This window comes from Loxodonta africana, chromosome 6, assembly GCF_030014295.1.
Source record: "Loxodonta africana isolate mLoxAfr1 chromosome 6, mLoxAfr1.hap2, whole genome shotgun sequence".
In the NCBI taxonomy this organism is placed as follows: domain Eukaryota; kingdom Metazoa; phylum Chordata; class Mammalia; order Proboscidea; family Elephantidae; genus Loxodonta; species Loxodonta africana.
The window spans coordinates 47,016,895-47,035,552 of NC_087347.1; the positions used below are offsets into that span (position 1 = coordinate 47,016,895).

Genomic DNA, 18,658 nt, shown 5'->3' on the forward strand with positions numbered 1-18,658 from the left:
ACACCGTGGTTAACTAGAAACTTTGAGAAGAAAAAGGAGTTTTTGAAAAATAAATATGTAGAATTGGATTATTATAGGAAGGTCCTAAACTAGAGGGGAAGAGGATGCCTGTAAAAATAGCGGTCAAGTATAAATTGGAATTTCGGGGGGCAGTGAAGCACAGTGGTCCCAAGCCCATGCATTGGTGCCTGCAAGACTTGAGTTCAGATTATGGTTCTTTCATGTTCACTTGCTACTACATGTACTTCTGGAAAGTTGAGTATCTTTTATTTTCAGTTTCATCTTCTGTAAAATGAATATAATAGTGCCTAACTCACTGAGTCCTTAAAAGAATTAAATGAAATAACAAAAGTAAAATATTTTCTGGAGTGCCTGGCACATAAAAAGTATTCCATGTTGTTGTCGTTAGCTACTGACGAGTCAGTCCCCAACTTGTGCAGCCCATGCACAGTGGAATGAAATGTCGCTTGGACCTGCACCATCCCCATGATCAGTTTCAGACTGGGTTGTTGTGATCCATAGGGTTGTTTATTGGCTGAATTTCAGAAGTAGATTGCCAGGCCTTTCTTCCTAGCCATCTTAGTCTGGAAGTTCTGCTGAAACTCATTCAGTATCATAGCAACACATAAGCCTCCACTGATAAACAGGTGGTGGCTGAGTGTGAGATGCTTTGTCTGGGAATCAAACCCAGGTCTCCTGCATGGAAAGCAAGAATTCCACCACTGAACCACCAATGCCTTCTACCCCATGAATTATTATTATTATGCAGTAGTTAGACAATAATGTGATACATGGAGACAGAAAGAGAACGGCAAAATCACTGAGCCTTCTTGGGAATAAAAGCCTTCATGTAAAGTTAGGGCATTAAGTCCAGATTCAAGGCACCTTTGAGAATGATCCCTGAGCCCCTAGAACTGCATTCAATGCCTTCTTTAGACCTGGTGCTGCTCAATCCAGTGGGGGAACAACTCAGGGCATCTACGGAGGAAACGTTGGATAGCTCCTTTCTTCCTGTGATGTGAGGACAACTCTCTTGGTTTGGAATTCAAGGCCAACTTGGGGGAACAAAGGAAAAAACCCACCTAGACTAAATCAGCCGTCAGTGCTCATGAGCCCAAGGATCAGTGCAGACTTTCCTGGAGTCCAGATGGTGGTTCTGAGAAGGCTGTTCAGCCTCTTCTCACTAGACATCAGCCAAGTTGGTAGGGCCCAGACCAAGCAAATGCTCTTACAAGTAGATTCAAACGTTTTAGGGTTATCCTAACCCCAGGAAGTACAGACACCTTCTATATTGTCCTTCATTTGTCTCTGAAGCTGATGGGAAATCATTCAATTAAAACGAGCACGGCAGAATACATAAAACTACAATATGAGTTTAAGAAAATGAAAACAGCACGTCAAAGGCATTCCGAAGCCTAGTTTTGTGAAATGAAATTTTGTTTCATTTCCATTGATTTCCTAGGTGAAATTAGGTGACTGTCTGGATAGCATAATGATGATAATGATAGGAAACCATACATACTCGAATGACATACGTAAAGCTTTAATAAAGAATGAGAGAGACTCAGGGGAGTGCATTAAATTGAGTAATAATTTATTATTTAGAGACCTCTACCCATTTACTCATTTCTCTGGAAGAATTGGCTCTTCCTTCAAGGTGTGCCATTTTTAGAAAGAAAAAGGTAACTGTATGTTTTGTGCACTTGCTTTGCAGTTAGATGATGACTTATAGTTCTGTGCCCAGGGTAGCCGTCTACCTGTGAACCGTCCAGGATACTGAGAGGGAAAGAGCAAGGTTGACAGCACTCTGCATGTCCTATAGGAATGCACTGCAATTATTTCCAATCACAATTAACCTGATTAGAATAATGGACAGGAAGTGTCCCTTTGTAGCTAATGCAGTTTGGCATCAGCTGACTGAAATCCTTTGATAATTTCTGCACAGATGGCTAGGCTGAATGCAGCACTTTTTAAATTATTATTTTCATGGTCTCTCGGTAGGCCAAAACCTCGACACCGACAACAGACCTCCCCATTAAGGTGGATGGCGCCAACGTCAACATCACAGCTGCCATTTATGACGAGATCCAACAGGAGATGAAAAGGGCCAAGGTGTCTCAAGCCCTGTTTGCCAAAGTGGCTGCAAATAAAAGTCAGGTGAGTGGTTTTTAAAAGAGCAGAAGCAAGGGCTGGAGTTAGACCTTTCTCCTCCTCCCACCAATAAAAATACATCTGTTCTATAATAATAATCACAATAATAACCCCCAGGGAACCTGTCACATTCTGCCTTTTGCTCTATGGTTTGCTTTGACTCTCATCGGAGTTCAAAATAGAGATTAAGTCAAAAACCAGCTTTCTTCTTTTTTTAAAGAATTTTTTTTCAAAAAGAATCATTCCTCGCTTAATTCTGAACCCTGCTGTTTATCTTTTGTTGTTGGTGGTTGGTGGTATTTGAGCAAAACTTTGAATGTGTACAACAGCACCTTTCTGAGACCACGTTTTAGCCCGGCAGCATCAGCTCTCTTATTCCCGTTAGGGGACTGACTGACTTTGTTATAATAACCACTTTCCCAAGCCCCAGAGACACCTTGGGATGTCAGGTGTTTCTTTTATGTATAGAATACAGTTGTTCTTCCAGGAGAAAAAAACACGCGGGGGAGTCCAGAGTAAGTGCTAAAATCTTTAACAGGAAAAAAAAAAGCTTATCCGGTAAAAATTTTCAGAGTGTGGTGATTGTGGAGAATGCAGTGCTCCAGGGAAAAGAGCAGACAGCTGCTTAGGTTTTTCATTTCTGAAAGGAACAACAGTTCATAGGATCTATTATCTGTTTTAAAGCATTTAAAGAACTACTGTCCAATCCTAGAATGGGTTTAAGTTGAGGTGCTTGCTTGTGCATCCTGAGGCCGAACAAAGACTTGTTGCAGGGTGGAGGAAACGAAAGTTAGCTGAAGCACAATTTTAAGAGTCCCTTGATTCTGAGCTTGATTTCCTCCGTGGCTTTGCATGGCAAATGTTTTCATTCTTACATGTATGAATGCTAAAATGGTCCATCATCTTCCTAACAGATCTTCTGTTGTCAGCTGTAAAGAAAGGAAGTTCCTGGATATTGCATTTACTATAGAAGAAAATCCAGTTTTCAATAAAAATTAAGTTTTTATATTGGTAGTTAAATGTTATATTGAGATTGATTATATGGTTTTGAGATTAGCCATTTTTACCTGCAGTTTTGTGGTAACCTGACCTGAGTTATTTTTCAGATGTTGATAAAAGGCAAAGAGTAGAGTATCAAGGAACTTTGAAAAGGATTGAGATGTTTGTTTTCCTTTTCAGTTTCAATGTAGTAATTTCACCCACTTACTCTTCCTCTCTCTCATCAATGAAATCAGTGAAATAGTTTACTAAGACATGATGTCCAACCGTAGTATGAAGTACATGAAAAGAAAATACCATAAAGCTTTCTAAAACTGTTAAATGCATAAAATCCCATGTACCACATGGCACAATATAATGAGAGTTGGAGCTGTTAAACGAATAAAGCTGTTAAATGCGTAATGCCACTTGGCACAAACTACTGTGCATTTAATGGTTTTCCACTGTGTAATAAAGGACATATGTGGTGAATGTGCAGTGAGTATAAAAGCTGCACAATTGATTTTGCAAACCTGCCCCTTAGTTGTGATTTGATGTAAACATCAACGTTTCACTCAGTCCTTGTTTTATAAGCAGCTTTCAAGAAAAACTGAAGACCACAGTCTGAGAACTTGATTCAAAATGCTTGTAATGTTCTTGTTGACTTGGCACCATGGCTCCTGGAAATAGTGATGCCTCCATCCTCGCAAAGTAATGCAGGTGCCTGAATGAAAGCTGCGTTAGCCAATTGGCAGAAGCACAGCTTTCCAAATTGTTGATGCCTCCTGAAAAAATCAGTAGTCCTGATTTTCTAGAATCGGGAGGAAACTGTTGTTCTTGGAATTACTGTGCTTAAGGGTGAGATAAAGCTTAAGTGGGAATAAAGGTGCTTTGAAGTTTTTCTTTTTTTGCTGGGGCGATGTTCCCATTCTTATTTACGAATAGGGAACCGGGATATAAATAGCTGACTATAGTAGAAAATCAAGTGTTATTTTTCTTTTTTTTTTTAAGTAGCAGAGCCTAACAAAAATTAATTGATAGTTTCAGAGGCAATTTAACATAAGATAGTCACTCCATTTTATAATTGCCAGGATTTGATTGACACAAAGTATATTTAGTTAAAATAAACATGGTTTGGTACCTTATACAAATATTTGGTGCATACCTATAAAGCATATGTATCAAGAGTGGTGGGACTTTGTTTGGCGAACGTACGTGACCTCCCCAAGCAGCAATGGTGAGTGGCCACACCAACTTTACAGGATTGTGAAGATTAAGAGAACAAAGGTTTTCTCCTGCTTTCTTAATCCCCTCCTTCTCTCCGTTCTTTTTCTTTGGTGGGATCAGAGTTCTTAGAGTGATTTAGGAAGCAAAGGAATAGCAAGAACTGTACATCCTTTTGGAGGTGAAATTAGGGGAACCCTTAATGAGGAACTATTGTGAACTGGAGTGCGCTTTGAGCCCAGATGGCCCAGTTCAAATATTCATAGTGACCCCTCCCCTTTCATTTGAAATTTCTTAAAAATTTTTTGAAATAGAAATAAACCTTCCATTAAACCTTATTTGCTCTTTGCTGTGAATCACTCTAATCAGCTATTGAGAATAATACCTAACCCTACACTGTGTTTGGCAAGCTTTGAAGGCAGAGTAGGAAAAAAGAAGGACTATTTAAGAAAGATTAAGGGTAGGACACTTAGGACACTGTAGCAGGTGGGGGCGGAGGGCTCTAAGTGTTTAGGGAACAGACACAATGGGAGGAGGGTTCAGGAAGAGAACTGAAAGGGTGACAAACTTTACTTTTGTAGTTTTACTTATGATACTGTTGGTGAAGGTGTATTTCTGGAATGTGTTTTGCATGCAAGCATGTGTGTGGGCACGTGTCTCCTTAGTGCACAGGTTAATGTCAGGATGAGTTTTAAGGTGGCAGATCACCTCTTCCCACAGCTCAGCTTTAGCTCCTTTCTCTTGGCCAGGCCAGTCCACTCATCCTATTCTGATCCATGCCCCTTTCTTCATGGGAAAGGAGTCAAAGATGAAAAAGCAGAAGGAAAAATATAGGAAGAGGAAAAAATTATGCATATATACTTTTCACCTTTCCCTCATTTTTAATTTAGATCAACTTAGTTCTTTAGAATGGTGTGTGTGTGTATTAGTTCTGAGGATTATCTTCCTTTTTCTTCTGCTAATCATTTAGATCACTGGTCTCCAAGGGATAGGATGACACTATGGTCAGTGATTTTCCTCTGTGAAATAAGAATGAGATGTCCTTAGTGTGGAATCACAATGTCAAGGCATATTGTACATTTTCTGTATGACTTCAGTATGAACCTTATCTACAAAGGGCCATCAGGGAGTGACCACCCCATCATGCAGAGTGAGTGGCCACAGGAATTACTTATCCCTCTGTAATCAGTTGCCATTTGTTGATTTTGACTCATGGCAACCCCACGTGTGTCAGAGTAGAACTGTATGACATAGGGTTTTCAGTGGCTGGTTTTTTGGAAGTAGATTTCCAAGCCTTTCTTCCGAGGTGCCTCTGGGTAGACTCAAACCTCCAAACTGTTGATTAACAGCTGAGCATGTTAACCGTTTTCACCATCCAGGGACTCCTGTCTCCTTTATAGCTTCTTGTAATCTCCCTATCCCTCTTACTCAAATTCTTCAGGGCTACTTTTTCCCCCTTCTTCCCCAGTTGCAGCTTATCACCTGTGATCTGGAAAATGGAAATCCCGAGGGGAGAAAGGAGAGCAACCTGTGGGCACTCCCACTGCAGTCCGCCGGGGCTGGCCATGTACTTTGTGACAACATCTTCCCTCACATTTCTCCCCTGACATTAATTGGCTCTTTCCCCAAGCACTGACCCAGTGTTTCTCTCTTATTCTGCTCTTTTCTTTTTTTGTAGCCCATAGTAGTTCATCTCAGAATGCTGAGGACATCTGAGGTTGGTTTTCTTTTGAAGGAGAGCAAATCTTTATTATTTGTATACTCTACAAACTAACTGTATATATAAGACTGCCTTTTCCTACCAGGTTTGGGTAAAAATAGAGAATGCAGGGCAATGGCAAGGGGCTTATTTTATTCTCTGTTCTTCCCTCCCCTGCATTAAAAAAAATAAAATAATAAAATCTTCAGTAATACACTGGGCTTGCTTTCTGTATTAGGAAGGTAGAGAGAAGCCAAGACATTGCATTCTGTTCTACATGGACCAGAGTGAAGAGATAGCTTGGTTATAAACCCCAAATTGTGAACATTGAAAGGACAGCAGTCAGGCCAACCCCAGGGGCTGCTGGGATAAAAGAAAATGTGTGATTTGGGAACAAATATGGATCTAGAAGGGTGTCTGCTGAGATTACCTTGGTAGGATGCTCCCAACTCCACTGAGGCTGAAGGGCCGCTGCCAATCCTGGCGTTCCTTTCCCTGCCATGCACCCCTTTCTAGGCCCACCTGTCACCCTGTCATAAGCAACAGGAGCTACCACCAGCGTCCAGGGAAGAGAGAGTCCTTACTTCTATAACAGAAACCGGAAAGGGAGACAGAGTCTATGATCCTGCTGCAGCTGGAGAAGATGGGCTTCTGGCCACTAATACACAAGTCTGGAATCATTTTCCCCATTGAAAAGGCATTCTACATGGTGACTGGGTTTCATTGTATTCTATGCTTCATGTACATTAGGATTAAGTACCTTTTGTGTACTGAACTTCATGTCTTATCATCATATTTCTGCCAAAAAATGTATTCCAACTTACCAATCCTTGCCTTAACGACAAATGTATTCCTAAGAGGAATGCTACTTGGGCTCACAAGCTCTGATTTTATGAAGATTTTTTTTATCCTCAAATTTCTCATTATAGATGGCTCTAATTTGCTGACAAGCTGGGTGATTTAGGATATACCAGTCTTCATGGCAGGTACTTTTAAATAAAGCGAAAATGAAGGAAGACAACATAAAGAAAAAAATTCTTCATTTACATAAAGGAAAATAATGACTGTATTATTGGGTTTTTTTCCTTCCTTTTATTGCTCTTTCCTTTTGGTATTTATATCATAATCAGTATTGAACTAACATATTTTCTTCATTCCTCCCAGGTTACTGTATTAATGTTTGCTTTTGAATCTCTTCTTAAAAATGTTCCAGAGAACACTTAGTTGCACATATCTCTTTTATAAAGAAATATTTTTTTAATGGTTACTTAACTAATGCTATCCTTACCTTAGAAAACTCAGAACATGAAATTATAAGGGCAAAAATGTGGATCACCCATAATTCCACATCCCACAGGTAATTACTATTAACATTTTACAGCCTTTTTTTCTAACGTGTATGTGGCGGGTAGGGGGGAGTGTACATACACGTTTATGTCCTAATTAAGATCATGCTGTGGAATACATAGTAAGACAAGTTAAAACTAACAACTCCTTTTTTTAAGGTAAATTTTTAATGTAAAACCCGTTGCCATAAAGTTGATTCTGACTCATAGCGACCCTGTAGGATGGAACAGAACTGCCCCATAGAGTTTCCAAGGAGCTCCTGGTAGATTTGAACTGCTGACCTTTTGGTTAGCAGCTGTAGCACTTAAACATTATGCCACGAGGGTTTCCATTTTTCATATAGAAGAGTAAATTTTCGTAGTAATATAAAATATCTTTAGTGTTATCGCTTAAGATTCTTGGCCTTTAGAAAATATTGCACAAGGATCGGGATTATGCTACTTTGTACATAAAATGGTTAGATGTTTATCTTATATTACTAGGCTTTCCTTATGGGATAGGTTTGTTGGGAGTGGGATAGCTCTGGCCGTTGAAGTGTGTAGATGTGTGGCTGCTCAGATCTCTTTGGTGTAAAGTAGAGAAGGTACAGGCCAGGTGGGGCCCCATGTAAGATTAATTGGTGGTCTCAGTCTCGCTCCTGATGCTTTTGCTTTTGCCAACTTGTATTCAGCATGTATACATTCATATACCAGCTGCCATTGAGTCAATCCCAATTCATGACAACCTTGTATGTGTTAGAGTAGAACGGTGCTCCATAGGGTTTTCAGTGGCTGATTTTTCAGAAGTACATCCCCCAGACCATTCTTCTGAGGCATCTCTGCATGGACTCAAACTGCCAACCTTTTGGTTAGCAGCTGAGAGCGTTAACTGCACCACCCACAGACTCCATTTGTCATGTAAGGTGGGTTAAAATGAGGCATGCAGCCTGCTTGAGTAGCTATTCCTTTCTTCTCAGTGGGTTTCTTTGGAACACAGTCATTTGACAGGCTTATCAAGGAGCAGTGTACACTCTTGTCAACTGGGGCATGTAGACTACAATATAGGTGCTGTCTGCAAGATTCACATTCAAAAGATGTTAATATATTTACACTATACCATTAAAAAAATTATTATACCAAGTAGTGAAGAAATTAGTTTTTTCAAAATTCCCAAATGCCAAACTAAATAGGCAGTCAACATAATGATGCCACCAAATTGAGCCCTCCCTTCTCCCTTTTCCTCCTGCACAATCTCAAAGAATTAGGTTCTATTGGGGGATTATCAGCAGAATTCCCTCTATATCTCAGTTTTGATACTAACCTAAGAGTGAAGAATTAGGTTATTCTTTTTTTCTTTCTAAATTTTATTTAGTTTGTTGTTGTTTCAAGTATACACAGCAAAACATACACCAATTCAACAGTTTCTACATGTACAATTTAGTGACATTGATCACATTCTTCAAGTTGTGCAACCATTCTCACCTGGTTTTCTGAGTTGTTCTTCCCTCATTAAGATAAACTCACTAAGGTTCCTATCTAATCTTCTGGGTTGTCAGTTTGATCCCATATAAAAAAAATAGTGACATTGATCACATTCTTCAAGTTGTGCAACCATTCTCACCTGCTTTTCTGAGTTGTTCTTCCCTCATTAAGATAAACTCAGTAAGGTTCCTATCTAATCTTCTGGGTTGTCAGTTTGATCCCATATAGATAGTACTTAAAAGAGCATAATGTTTAAGGCAGACTTTTTTTTTCTTTTTACTAGTTAAGCTAAACTGTTGTTTGGTTTTAAATGACTTCAGGGGGTATTTTTGGTTTAAAGTTTAAAGATTATCTTAGGGCAATAGTTTCAGAGGTTCATCCACCCTCCATGGCTCCAGAAAGTCTAGAGACCATGAGAGTGTGAAATTCTGTTCTGCGTTTGCCCCCTTTTGATCAGGATTCTTCTATAGACTCTTTAATCAAAACACTTAGTAAAGGCAGCCAGGCACCATCCAGGTCTTCTGGTCTCATGGCAAAGGAGGCATTTGTTTATGAAAATTAGGTTCGTTTTGCCATTGCCACAATTAAATATATTAATGCATCAAGCCCTAAGACTAGCATTTATGAGAACCATAAATGAAGATTAAGCACAGAGTTCATATGCAGCTCTTAAAATGCCAGATGCCTTTAATCCATTCTAGAGTTTGTGTACTGGTTTTAAGTGCATCTTTATCTACAGCAGAAATCTCTGAGTTGCATTAGTTTGCCTGTTTATGACATGGCATCATTGGAAACTTGGCATGTGTCCTTGAAGCAAATCCGGTTGACATATTAAAGCCACCTCTCTGAACTCTCCCTAAGTCTCTTGGGAAGAAGACATTGATTTAAACCATGGTTCTTATAGTTGAATTTGGTACCTAGAAATCATTCCTACATTTTGCTGTAGAACTATTTCATATCTTCTTTTATACTATCAAGAGTAGGGTGAAACAAGCTAGGTGCCTTTCATACGTTCAGGGCCACACTTAAATATTGTGCCCTGGGTGCTTACTTGCTTCACCCTTGTCCTACCCCTGTTCTTTCAAAAAAAAGTCTTGCTCCTGGTTTTCTGAGTGTCTGGATTTTTTTTTTTCCCCCACCTCCTGGAGTTTGGACTTGAAGTGAGAGATTAGAAACATTTTGGTTGTTTTCTGCTTGAAATTTTTGCCTAGCATGTGTTGCTGTCAATATCTTTCAGTTATTTAAGAGGAGAAATAGAGGAGCCCAGATTCATTCTTTCTGATAAATGTGGATGGCTTTTCCAAGTGCATGGTCCCATGTATGCATGTATATAGGATGTATATATTTATATAAAGACCACCAAATCCCCCTAGTACTATGTAGCTGTGGATAGTGTGTGTGTGTGTGTGTGTGTGTATGTGTGTCTACATAGTAAGGAGGGCAACAAGATTTTTTTTAAATCCCCTCTCAACTTGAGCCGTTTATAACAGAGGTTAAAGAGTTGTTCTGAAATAAAATTTTCATTACTCTAAATTACAGATGCAGTCTTTGCAAAAGCATCCATAGAAATGTGAGAGACATGTGTAAGGTAACCCAGAGACAGCTGAAAATTGGTACCCAGGAAAACACAGCTTAGAAGATAGTGTACAACTTTGAAAAAAAAAAAGAAGCAGATCATTTTTACTTACCACATTCAGGGTTAAAGTAATTAACCTTGAATTGTAACCAAATGCTCAATACAATTTTTTTTTTCAAGTTTAGATGACCTCCTCGTCAGGAATTCACTGAAGCCCTTGACAAGTCTCCCTTGTAGTTAGCCCTTTATCCATTTCAGTTTTCTTGATTAGGTTATCTCGAATCATTAGGGGGGTTATTTATTTTAATAGACACTTATTGGATTCATGAAAAGAGAATTCGGTGACTAAAGAAACAAGAGCTGAATATTATCTGGCTCATTTCACACTTCAGAAGAGTCTCAACCAGCTGAAGAGAAATCCTGTCACAGTTACAAAAGTTTGTTTGGGGACTTTATGTGCTTCCACTTAGAAAGCGAACTGTATGTGGTTAATAATATGAATTTTCTTTTAAGATACTTAGAAAGCATTTCCTTTTGGTTACATGTGCTGACATTTTCTGTACTGAAGATGTGGGTGAGTAAATGGCCTTTTACATGTCTGTTGCAAGAAGCCTCGAGTCATTCTCCTGAAGAACTGTTCATTTGCCGACTTATTTAGCCACTGGAGTTCCTAGCACGGGAGAAAGATGTGGCAGTCTGCTCCCATGAAGATTTACAGCCTTGGAAACCCTATGGGGCAGTTCTACTCTGTCCTTCAGGGTCACTATAAGCCAGAATCAACTCGATGGCAGTGGGTTTGCTTTTGTTGGTTTTGGAGTTTCCAGAGGGGAAAAAAGGTGGGGGCTACTTATTATTTAATAGATTGAACCCATCCCATAAGCTCTGTGTTAGACACATTGAGGGGACCAGTAATAACTGTGACAAAGCCCTGATTTCAAGTTGTACAAAACTTTAATTGGAGCAAAGTTATTTACTTCATTTGTCTTGAATGAGACCCAGGCAAGCTGTGAACTTGTGTTGCTTGCTGCGAGATTCCTGGGTTTTTATTTGTTCTGAAATATTGTAAAAACTGGAAAATTTGCCATCAACACAAACATGGGGACTTGGAGGAGTTGGAATCATAACCAGTGTCCTGGGGTAGGAAAATCAAGTAGCTCAGTACATAGTGATATTTCAGTACCACGGACAGGAGCCCCGCTCCTCTCCTCCCCCCCGTCACTGCTAGGATTCAGATCCATATCTGATGAACTCCAAACTCTCAAACGCTAGGCTGTGTTATTGTTTTGTGAAAGACCTCACTGGTCGTCGGAACATTCTCAGCTTTTGGCATGTGGTTTGGAGAATGTCACTCATTTATTACCTACTTGAAAATTTTTAAACCTTTAAAATTTTTTGTAAGGGTAAAATAGACATTGTTTTTCTTTATTCATTTTCAACCCAGGAGAGCTTTTAAGAAGCTCCCAAATGAACAGCAGCAGCAGCAGCAACAACAATAAAGAAAATAATTAAAATTATGAGAACAGATTTTTAAAATAATTGATATAGTTTAGTGCTTATGATGTATGTCATTTATTTTAAGAATGAAAACTAAAGAATGACACTTATGAAATATATATTTTACCAGGTCCTTGTGGGTTCTGATTAATAACCAAAAACATGATTTCACTGTGAAAAATATTACGTATAGGCTACTGTAAGTGGTATTCTTGACTTTATTGTAGTCCTTGCCCCAAAGACTTGGAAGGAAGGAAGGAAGGTAGGTAAGACGGAAAAAATAAATGAAAATTAAAAATAAAACAAGAAAAATAAATTAATAAAAATAAATAAAAATTTAACAACAAAAATAAGCCTTCAATGAACTCTCACAGCTCACGGGATTGAGATGAAATTTCTTGGCGTGATATTTCTTAATAATCTGACCACTACCTACATTTCTAAACTATTCTTTACCCCACAAAGTTGCTTCAGAGTTCCTGGATATGATATGCCCCTAAATTTGCTCATGTTTTTTCACTTCCTCTCACCACTCAGGCAGATCCACCTTAAATGTTATATTCTCTATGATGGCGCTTTTCCTGAGCTTTATGGTCAGAATTAATCGCTTCCTTGTCAGTGATCCCAATTATACTTTTAATTAAAAAGAAATCATGAGAATTAAATGATATAGGTAAAGTACCAGCTTACTGCATGGCACACAGTATGTGGGTGCTCTAATAGAAGATTGTAAATGGAATTAATGTTCTGAGAGACTGTTTGCAATTTATGTAATGGGGTAATTTGGGTCACTCCCCTTTCTTCATCATGTTCATGTCCCGGAAATGGGAAAACTACAGACGTTGACAGGGTTACTTCTAAGATTTATTTTTCCTCTCCAACAATAACTGTTTGAATCTGAGACTGTAAACCATTCCTCTAGGCTAATTTCTACGGTCTCAATCATAAGGATGGTTCAGGACAAGGCAGTGTTTCATTCTGTTGTATGTAGGGTCACTATGAGTTGGATCTGACTCAGCGGCAGCTAACATCAACAATAATTTCACTTCTCTCTAACTGGCATTTGTTGAGCATCTACTATAAGCAAGGAACCATGCTCTGTTCTGAGAATGCTAAAATGAGTAAGAAACTGTAGGCTGACCCGTTATCAGGGAGCTGACTGTTCTGATAGGGAGGCAGACATGCCCACCATTAATAGTAATGACCATCAAATCATGAAAATGTCTGAACAAAATGCTTTGGGGTCATGTGGAAGTGAGCAACCAGTTCTCAGAGGAGATCAGGTGAGACCATGTCAGCTGTGCCGTGAAGTACAGCTTCTCATGGGGGGACGAAGAGTTGGCTATGATATATTCCAGCCAAGGGGGTAACAGGAGCAAAAGCATGTAATGGGAATGTGCTAAGCATATTTGAGAACTGTGAGTGATTCACTGTGGTTGGAGCACAGGTCAGTCCGAAGTGGGGGTATAAGGCCATGAATGAAAAGCAGGAACAAATTGTGGTTCCTAGGTTGCCTCTTTCTAGTGCTCTTGATTTGTGAACTAGAGGCATTTCATTTAAGTATATCATCGGTGAAACTATCCATGTACTAAAAAGATAGATTATGGAGTTGATCGTTCATCTTTCAAAAGAATTATTAACATTTCTTTTATTTAAGTAGTAAGCATTCCTAATACATTTACCTTCCTAATACATTTACAGCATGATTTGTTTTGTAAATTTAGATTGACATTCAATTTTCAGGAACTGGTGGATAGTAAACAAACTATAGCTTGATTGGCATGAGTGAAGCCTCACCTGCATAGTTGGTAAGGGTGACCAGAGTTGTTTCTACTCAGGGAAATATATTTGCTTAAGAGGCTGATGAGATGGCTGAAATAGGATGTTAATGGCTATTATTTGCATATGCACTGAATGTTTGGGAAGTCTTTAACCATTGATTGCAAGGAAGCAGTTGCTGAACTTGTGTTCCTTCTCTGGGTTCAGATTTTGAAAGTAAAAACACGTTTTAATCATGTATTCCTTGACATCATTACACTTAGACTCTTATGTATATTTTCTATAAAAGTTCAAGGTTGTGTGTGTGTGTGTGTTTTTTAAAAATTTTTTACACTGAACAAATTTTAGACTCGCAGAACTGTTGCGAGAATAGTATGGTTTCCATACATCCCTCACCGAGCTTTCACTAATGTTAACATCTTACATCACTGTGGTGCAATTATCAAAACCAGAATATTGACATTGTTCAATATTGTTAACTAAAGACCTTATTCTAATTTCACCAGTTTTCTCACTAATGTCCTTTTATCTCCGTTGTTTTCTGCAGTCTGTGACAGTTCCTTAGTCTGTCTTTTATGACCTCGACACTTCTGAAGGGCACTGATCAATTAGTTTGTGAAACCTCTCTCAATTTGGGTTTGTCCGATGTTTTCTCATGATTCGATTGAGCTTATGCATTTTTGGCAAGACTCTCTGCCACAGATGTGATGTATCCTTTGAAGTCACAGGGTTTATGATGTTGACCTTGATCACTTGGTCAAGGTGGTTTCTTTGGCGTCTTCTTTGTATTTTTAACCCTGTCCACTACTAATCACTATCTGCTATTTCTGGCAGATAACAAGGTAACAGATTATGGAATGTGGAGCTGATAGGGAACTTAAACACCATCTTTTGCAAACCGCTTATTTTATATTAAGGGCCCTGATGCTCCAGGATGGTAACCACTGGCCCAAGGTCATCCAACTTGTGAATGACAGAGCAGGAGTTTAGCATGCAGGTCTCGAGGCTCTAAGTTCAGTGCTTCCTAGCCATGTTCAAAAACTTGTAATTCACTAGTCTTAGATTTTGCTATGTTAAAAAAGCTAAATTTACCATATGGGTGTTCAAGCAGCCTTTGGTCAACTTACAACTGGACTAAAAGAGAAATCACAAATAGGTATACCCTCCACAGTTCATGTTGCCCACTCAGAGCTGGCCACGGCTGGAAATCAGATAATCAGCATTTCTGAAATGAAAATAATTCTCCTGGAATGCTCCACATAGCACATAGAGAACAACAACAAAAAAAAACCTACTCGAGATTTTTAACAGAAAAAGGAGATTTGTTTATTAATAATTCATGAGTTCCCATTGAACATGCACGACAGAAACAGTGCTATTCAATAGAGAATACTGTCATCTGTCACTGTTTTATTTGACATTTACACTTTTTTTCTGCCTGATATTGCAAAACTTTCTTGGATGGAATGCAAAAATTATATAAATGAAGAAAAGAAATCCCAGTGTGGGGACCCTTTATCTCTTCTGTGATGGGGTTCACTCACAATTACATGTATGTGTTCATGCAACAGCATGACACTTTCTCACACATCCATTAGGCACCAAACAAGCTAATAAGAGACACTATTGAGAAGACAGAGATAAGCATCCCAAATGGGCTGGTGGAATGAAAAGATGGAGGGGGTGAGATGGGAAATGAGGTGGAAGAGGAGATTTCCTGAAGACAGTCTTACAAATACACAGAGTGAGCAAGTGAGTCAGAGTGAGGAGAACGCAAATCATGGCTGCCACAAAGAAAACTGACAAAAATATATTGCCATTTCAGATGCAAAATAAATATTTGTAAATGGCATAGCAGGAGCTCTGCTAGTGGGGAATATCAGCATTTTAGTAGAAGAGCAAGTTAGTTAAGGACCACCTTGCAATTTTGTGCTACTAGGAGGCTCTTGACAATCTTTCTGTTCTGTAGGTTAGTTATTATTTATAAAAATCACAGAACCAGCTGATACATTCATAAGCTAATTATTGAAGCAGCTGGGTACACATGGTGCAATATGTCCAAGGCTGTGAAGTATCACAGATTTCTTGGGGCCTGCTGTGGTGGGGGTGTGCCGTTGAAGGCTCCATCCCTTAATCTGATCAGCCAAGCAAACACTTTGTGGGGAAACCAGATTAATAACCCTCTAAATACCATGAATGTGCTTCATCTTCAAAACCGGGTTCCCTTAAACATGTTATTAGCTCAGCTCCATCAGGGATTTGACGAAGTTCTCTGGTGCCCTGAGAACAGGGTCTTGTTGGATACCTCCCTGTGCCAGAAATTAATTTGGTTTGCTTATGTCTGCACACATGGTCACACTTGTGTCTAATCCACTCCCTAATAGCTTCAAGGTCAGGACCTTGCATGTCAGTGGGCAAATTGAGCACTACACTTCTTCAAGACTGATGGCAGACAGCACACAGTCCATAACGAGGCCTGTAGTGTTGTTCTAAGTGATTGTAATGAGTGTAGATTATAACAGCGCATATAAATCAAATGCAGCAATGAATGTTGTGTGAGACATTCCGAGTGTCATAAGTGGAGATACCACTCAGCTGTCACCTGTCTCCTTTCAAGCTGCAGCTTCCCACAATGCAATTCACTCCTCAAGTGGAACAGCAGGTGCTGTCTTCCTTAAGGCCTGGATATCTCAGAACTTCATCTTTTAACAGATGTAGATTTTTGTTTTTATTTTCTGTTAAATGGTTGGTCTCCATGCTGTAGCTTCCTCTGGGAGATGTTAAATGTACCTGTTTGAAATATTTGGAAGAGTTCAGTTGGAGACTTATTCAGATCTGTGAAAAGACAGAGAATTAGGAGCTTATTTTTTCCACAGATGGTTTATTTTCCATTTCAAGAATTCTTTCCTTTGTACAGAGAAATCCCTGAGGAAACACTTTGGGAGCAGGAGATTTTTAAAAATATAATTTATTTGCTGGTAGAGATTAAAAACTTTTAAATTTTCTTCATTTTTCACATACATTGTGTCTTGAAAATGAACCATTACTGTCCCTCACTTGAGTTGAAAAAAAATTTATGAAAACACTTGGAAAAACATTCCCAAGCAAATGATTAGATATCTTGTTTTCATTCTTCCTAACCTTCTAACTCTCCCCAGCTCCCAGTTTATTGCAAGAAAGGATCAGGTCTGCGCAAATGTGGCCTCTCACTTGTAAAAACAAGGCAGTGTTGTGTTACAGATTAGTTTATAAATCCCCAGTGGCTTCACAGTTCAGTGCCTACAGCTGCTGCAGATGGGCCTGGGTTTTTGTCTCTTCGCGGTGCTGCAGCCGGCAGTTGAAGGAGAAAATGGAATGATCAGGTTATTAACATGGAGGCCGCGAGGAAGAGGCTGTACAATGAGAACAGCTGGTGTTGCTGTCTTGGCTGATGCAGCGGAGATAATCAAATCTTGCCTTTTTTTGGGTAAAGGCAGAAGACACAGTGGAGAGTTAGACAAACAACAGCTTATGATATTATATGGAGTTTTTATAATGCGTGTCAGGGACTTTCATTGGCTTACGTGTATGGTACCAAATTTGTGGAGGTTGGGGATTTTTCTTTTCTTTTTTTTTTTTTTTTAAGTCATTTGTGTTTATTTAGGCACCTTTTTTAGAAAAATTCTTACTCTTTTGCGAAAGGCGTGATGTGGGATAGTTCTTGTTTTTAAAATTAGTGATGTAGCTTGGAAATGATGGGTTAGAAAGCTACTGGGTAAAATATTTTGACATGAGCCAGTGAGCGATGTTGACAGCATCCTCTGTATTATTTTCATATAATCCATCATTATTTGCATTACATTTTCTTTCTCGTGCAGTTGCGAGAGAGAGAATATCCGGATGCCAGAGGCAGGCATTTGCAGGTGTGACCCAGCCAACTGCCTACCTTTCTGTAGGTGTGGCTGTTGTGGGAAGGTGATGGATAAGAGGGCTCAGAGCCCACGGCATTCAGAGATTGAGCAGATATATCTTTTTTTTTTTTTAATTCTAACTAAAGTTATTGTTTTGGGTTTTTTGGAGTTATTGATCATTTCTAATAATATTTCCTCCTTAGAGAATTCAGTACTGTTTACACTTATACTCTTTTTTTCTTGTTTAGAATTTGCCATCTTATAATACATGTTTGTTCATTCTCTTTTCTTGGAATGGAATATTATCCAATTAGGTAATTTTTTAATGTTGTAGCTGACCAACACTAATTCCTTTTTCTAGGAATTGGATAACTGTAGCCTTGCTTAATTATCTTTTACAAAGAAACTATAAGTTAATTGGAAATATATTCTATAGGATGGGTGATAAAATAACTAACAAGAGTAAAGATTCTTGGGCATTAGTGTAACCACCCATGTAGGCACTGGTTGGTTTTTAGGGCTTTCATTCTGTGTCAGTATCTCCCTGGGTTGGTGGTACCAATTTTGACAGAACAGTATGGTAAACTGGAATGTCTAACTAAAGTCAAGCCCTCCGTCAGCTCCTCTGCATGCTACAGGTTAACTCAAATGACGTTCTTTCTCTCTAGGGCTGGCTGTGTGAATTGCTCCGCTGGAAGGAGAACCCAAGCCCAGAAAACCGCACCCTCTGGGAAAACCTGTGCACCATCCGTCGCTTCCTGAACCTTCCCCAGCATGAGAGGGATGTGATCTATGAGGAGGAGTCCAGGCATCACCACAGCGAGCGCATGCAGCACGTGGTCCAGCTTCCCCCTGAGCCCGTGCAGGTCAGCCCCCACCTCCCGTGAGCAGGGCTCTTGGTGGCAGCAGCTGTCCAGTGCCAAAGGGGGGTACATGACACCAGCTTCCGTGGGAGGGTATCTCATGCCCATGTCTGCAAGGACAAAGAGCCCTGTCCTCACAGTGGGCACTGTGTGTATGTGTGTGTGTGCACAAGAGAGAAATGGCTGAGAGGTAGAAT

General features: G+C 39.4%; 1 protein-coding gene across 1 annotated transcript in view; it reads left to right on the top strand.

The window, feature by feature from the left end:
• The window catches only part of SATB2 (SATB homeobox 2), a 195,123-nt gene that overhangs the window by 141,499 nt on the left and 34,966 nt on the right, over window positions 1-18,658 (top strand). The window contains exons 8-9 of the mRNA XM_023542575.2: window positions 2,002-2,157; window positions 18,267-18,464. Of these exons, the coding sequence (XP_023398343.1) occupies window positions 2,002-2,157; window positions 18,267-18,464 (354 nt within the window). The remainder of the gene's footprint in view (window positions 1-2,001; window positions 2,158-18,266; window positions 18,465-18,658) is intronic.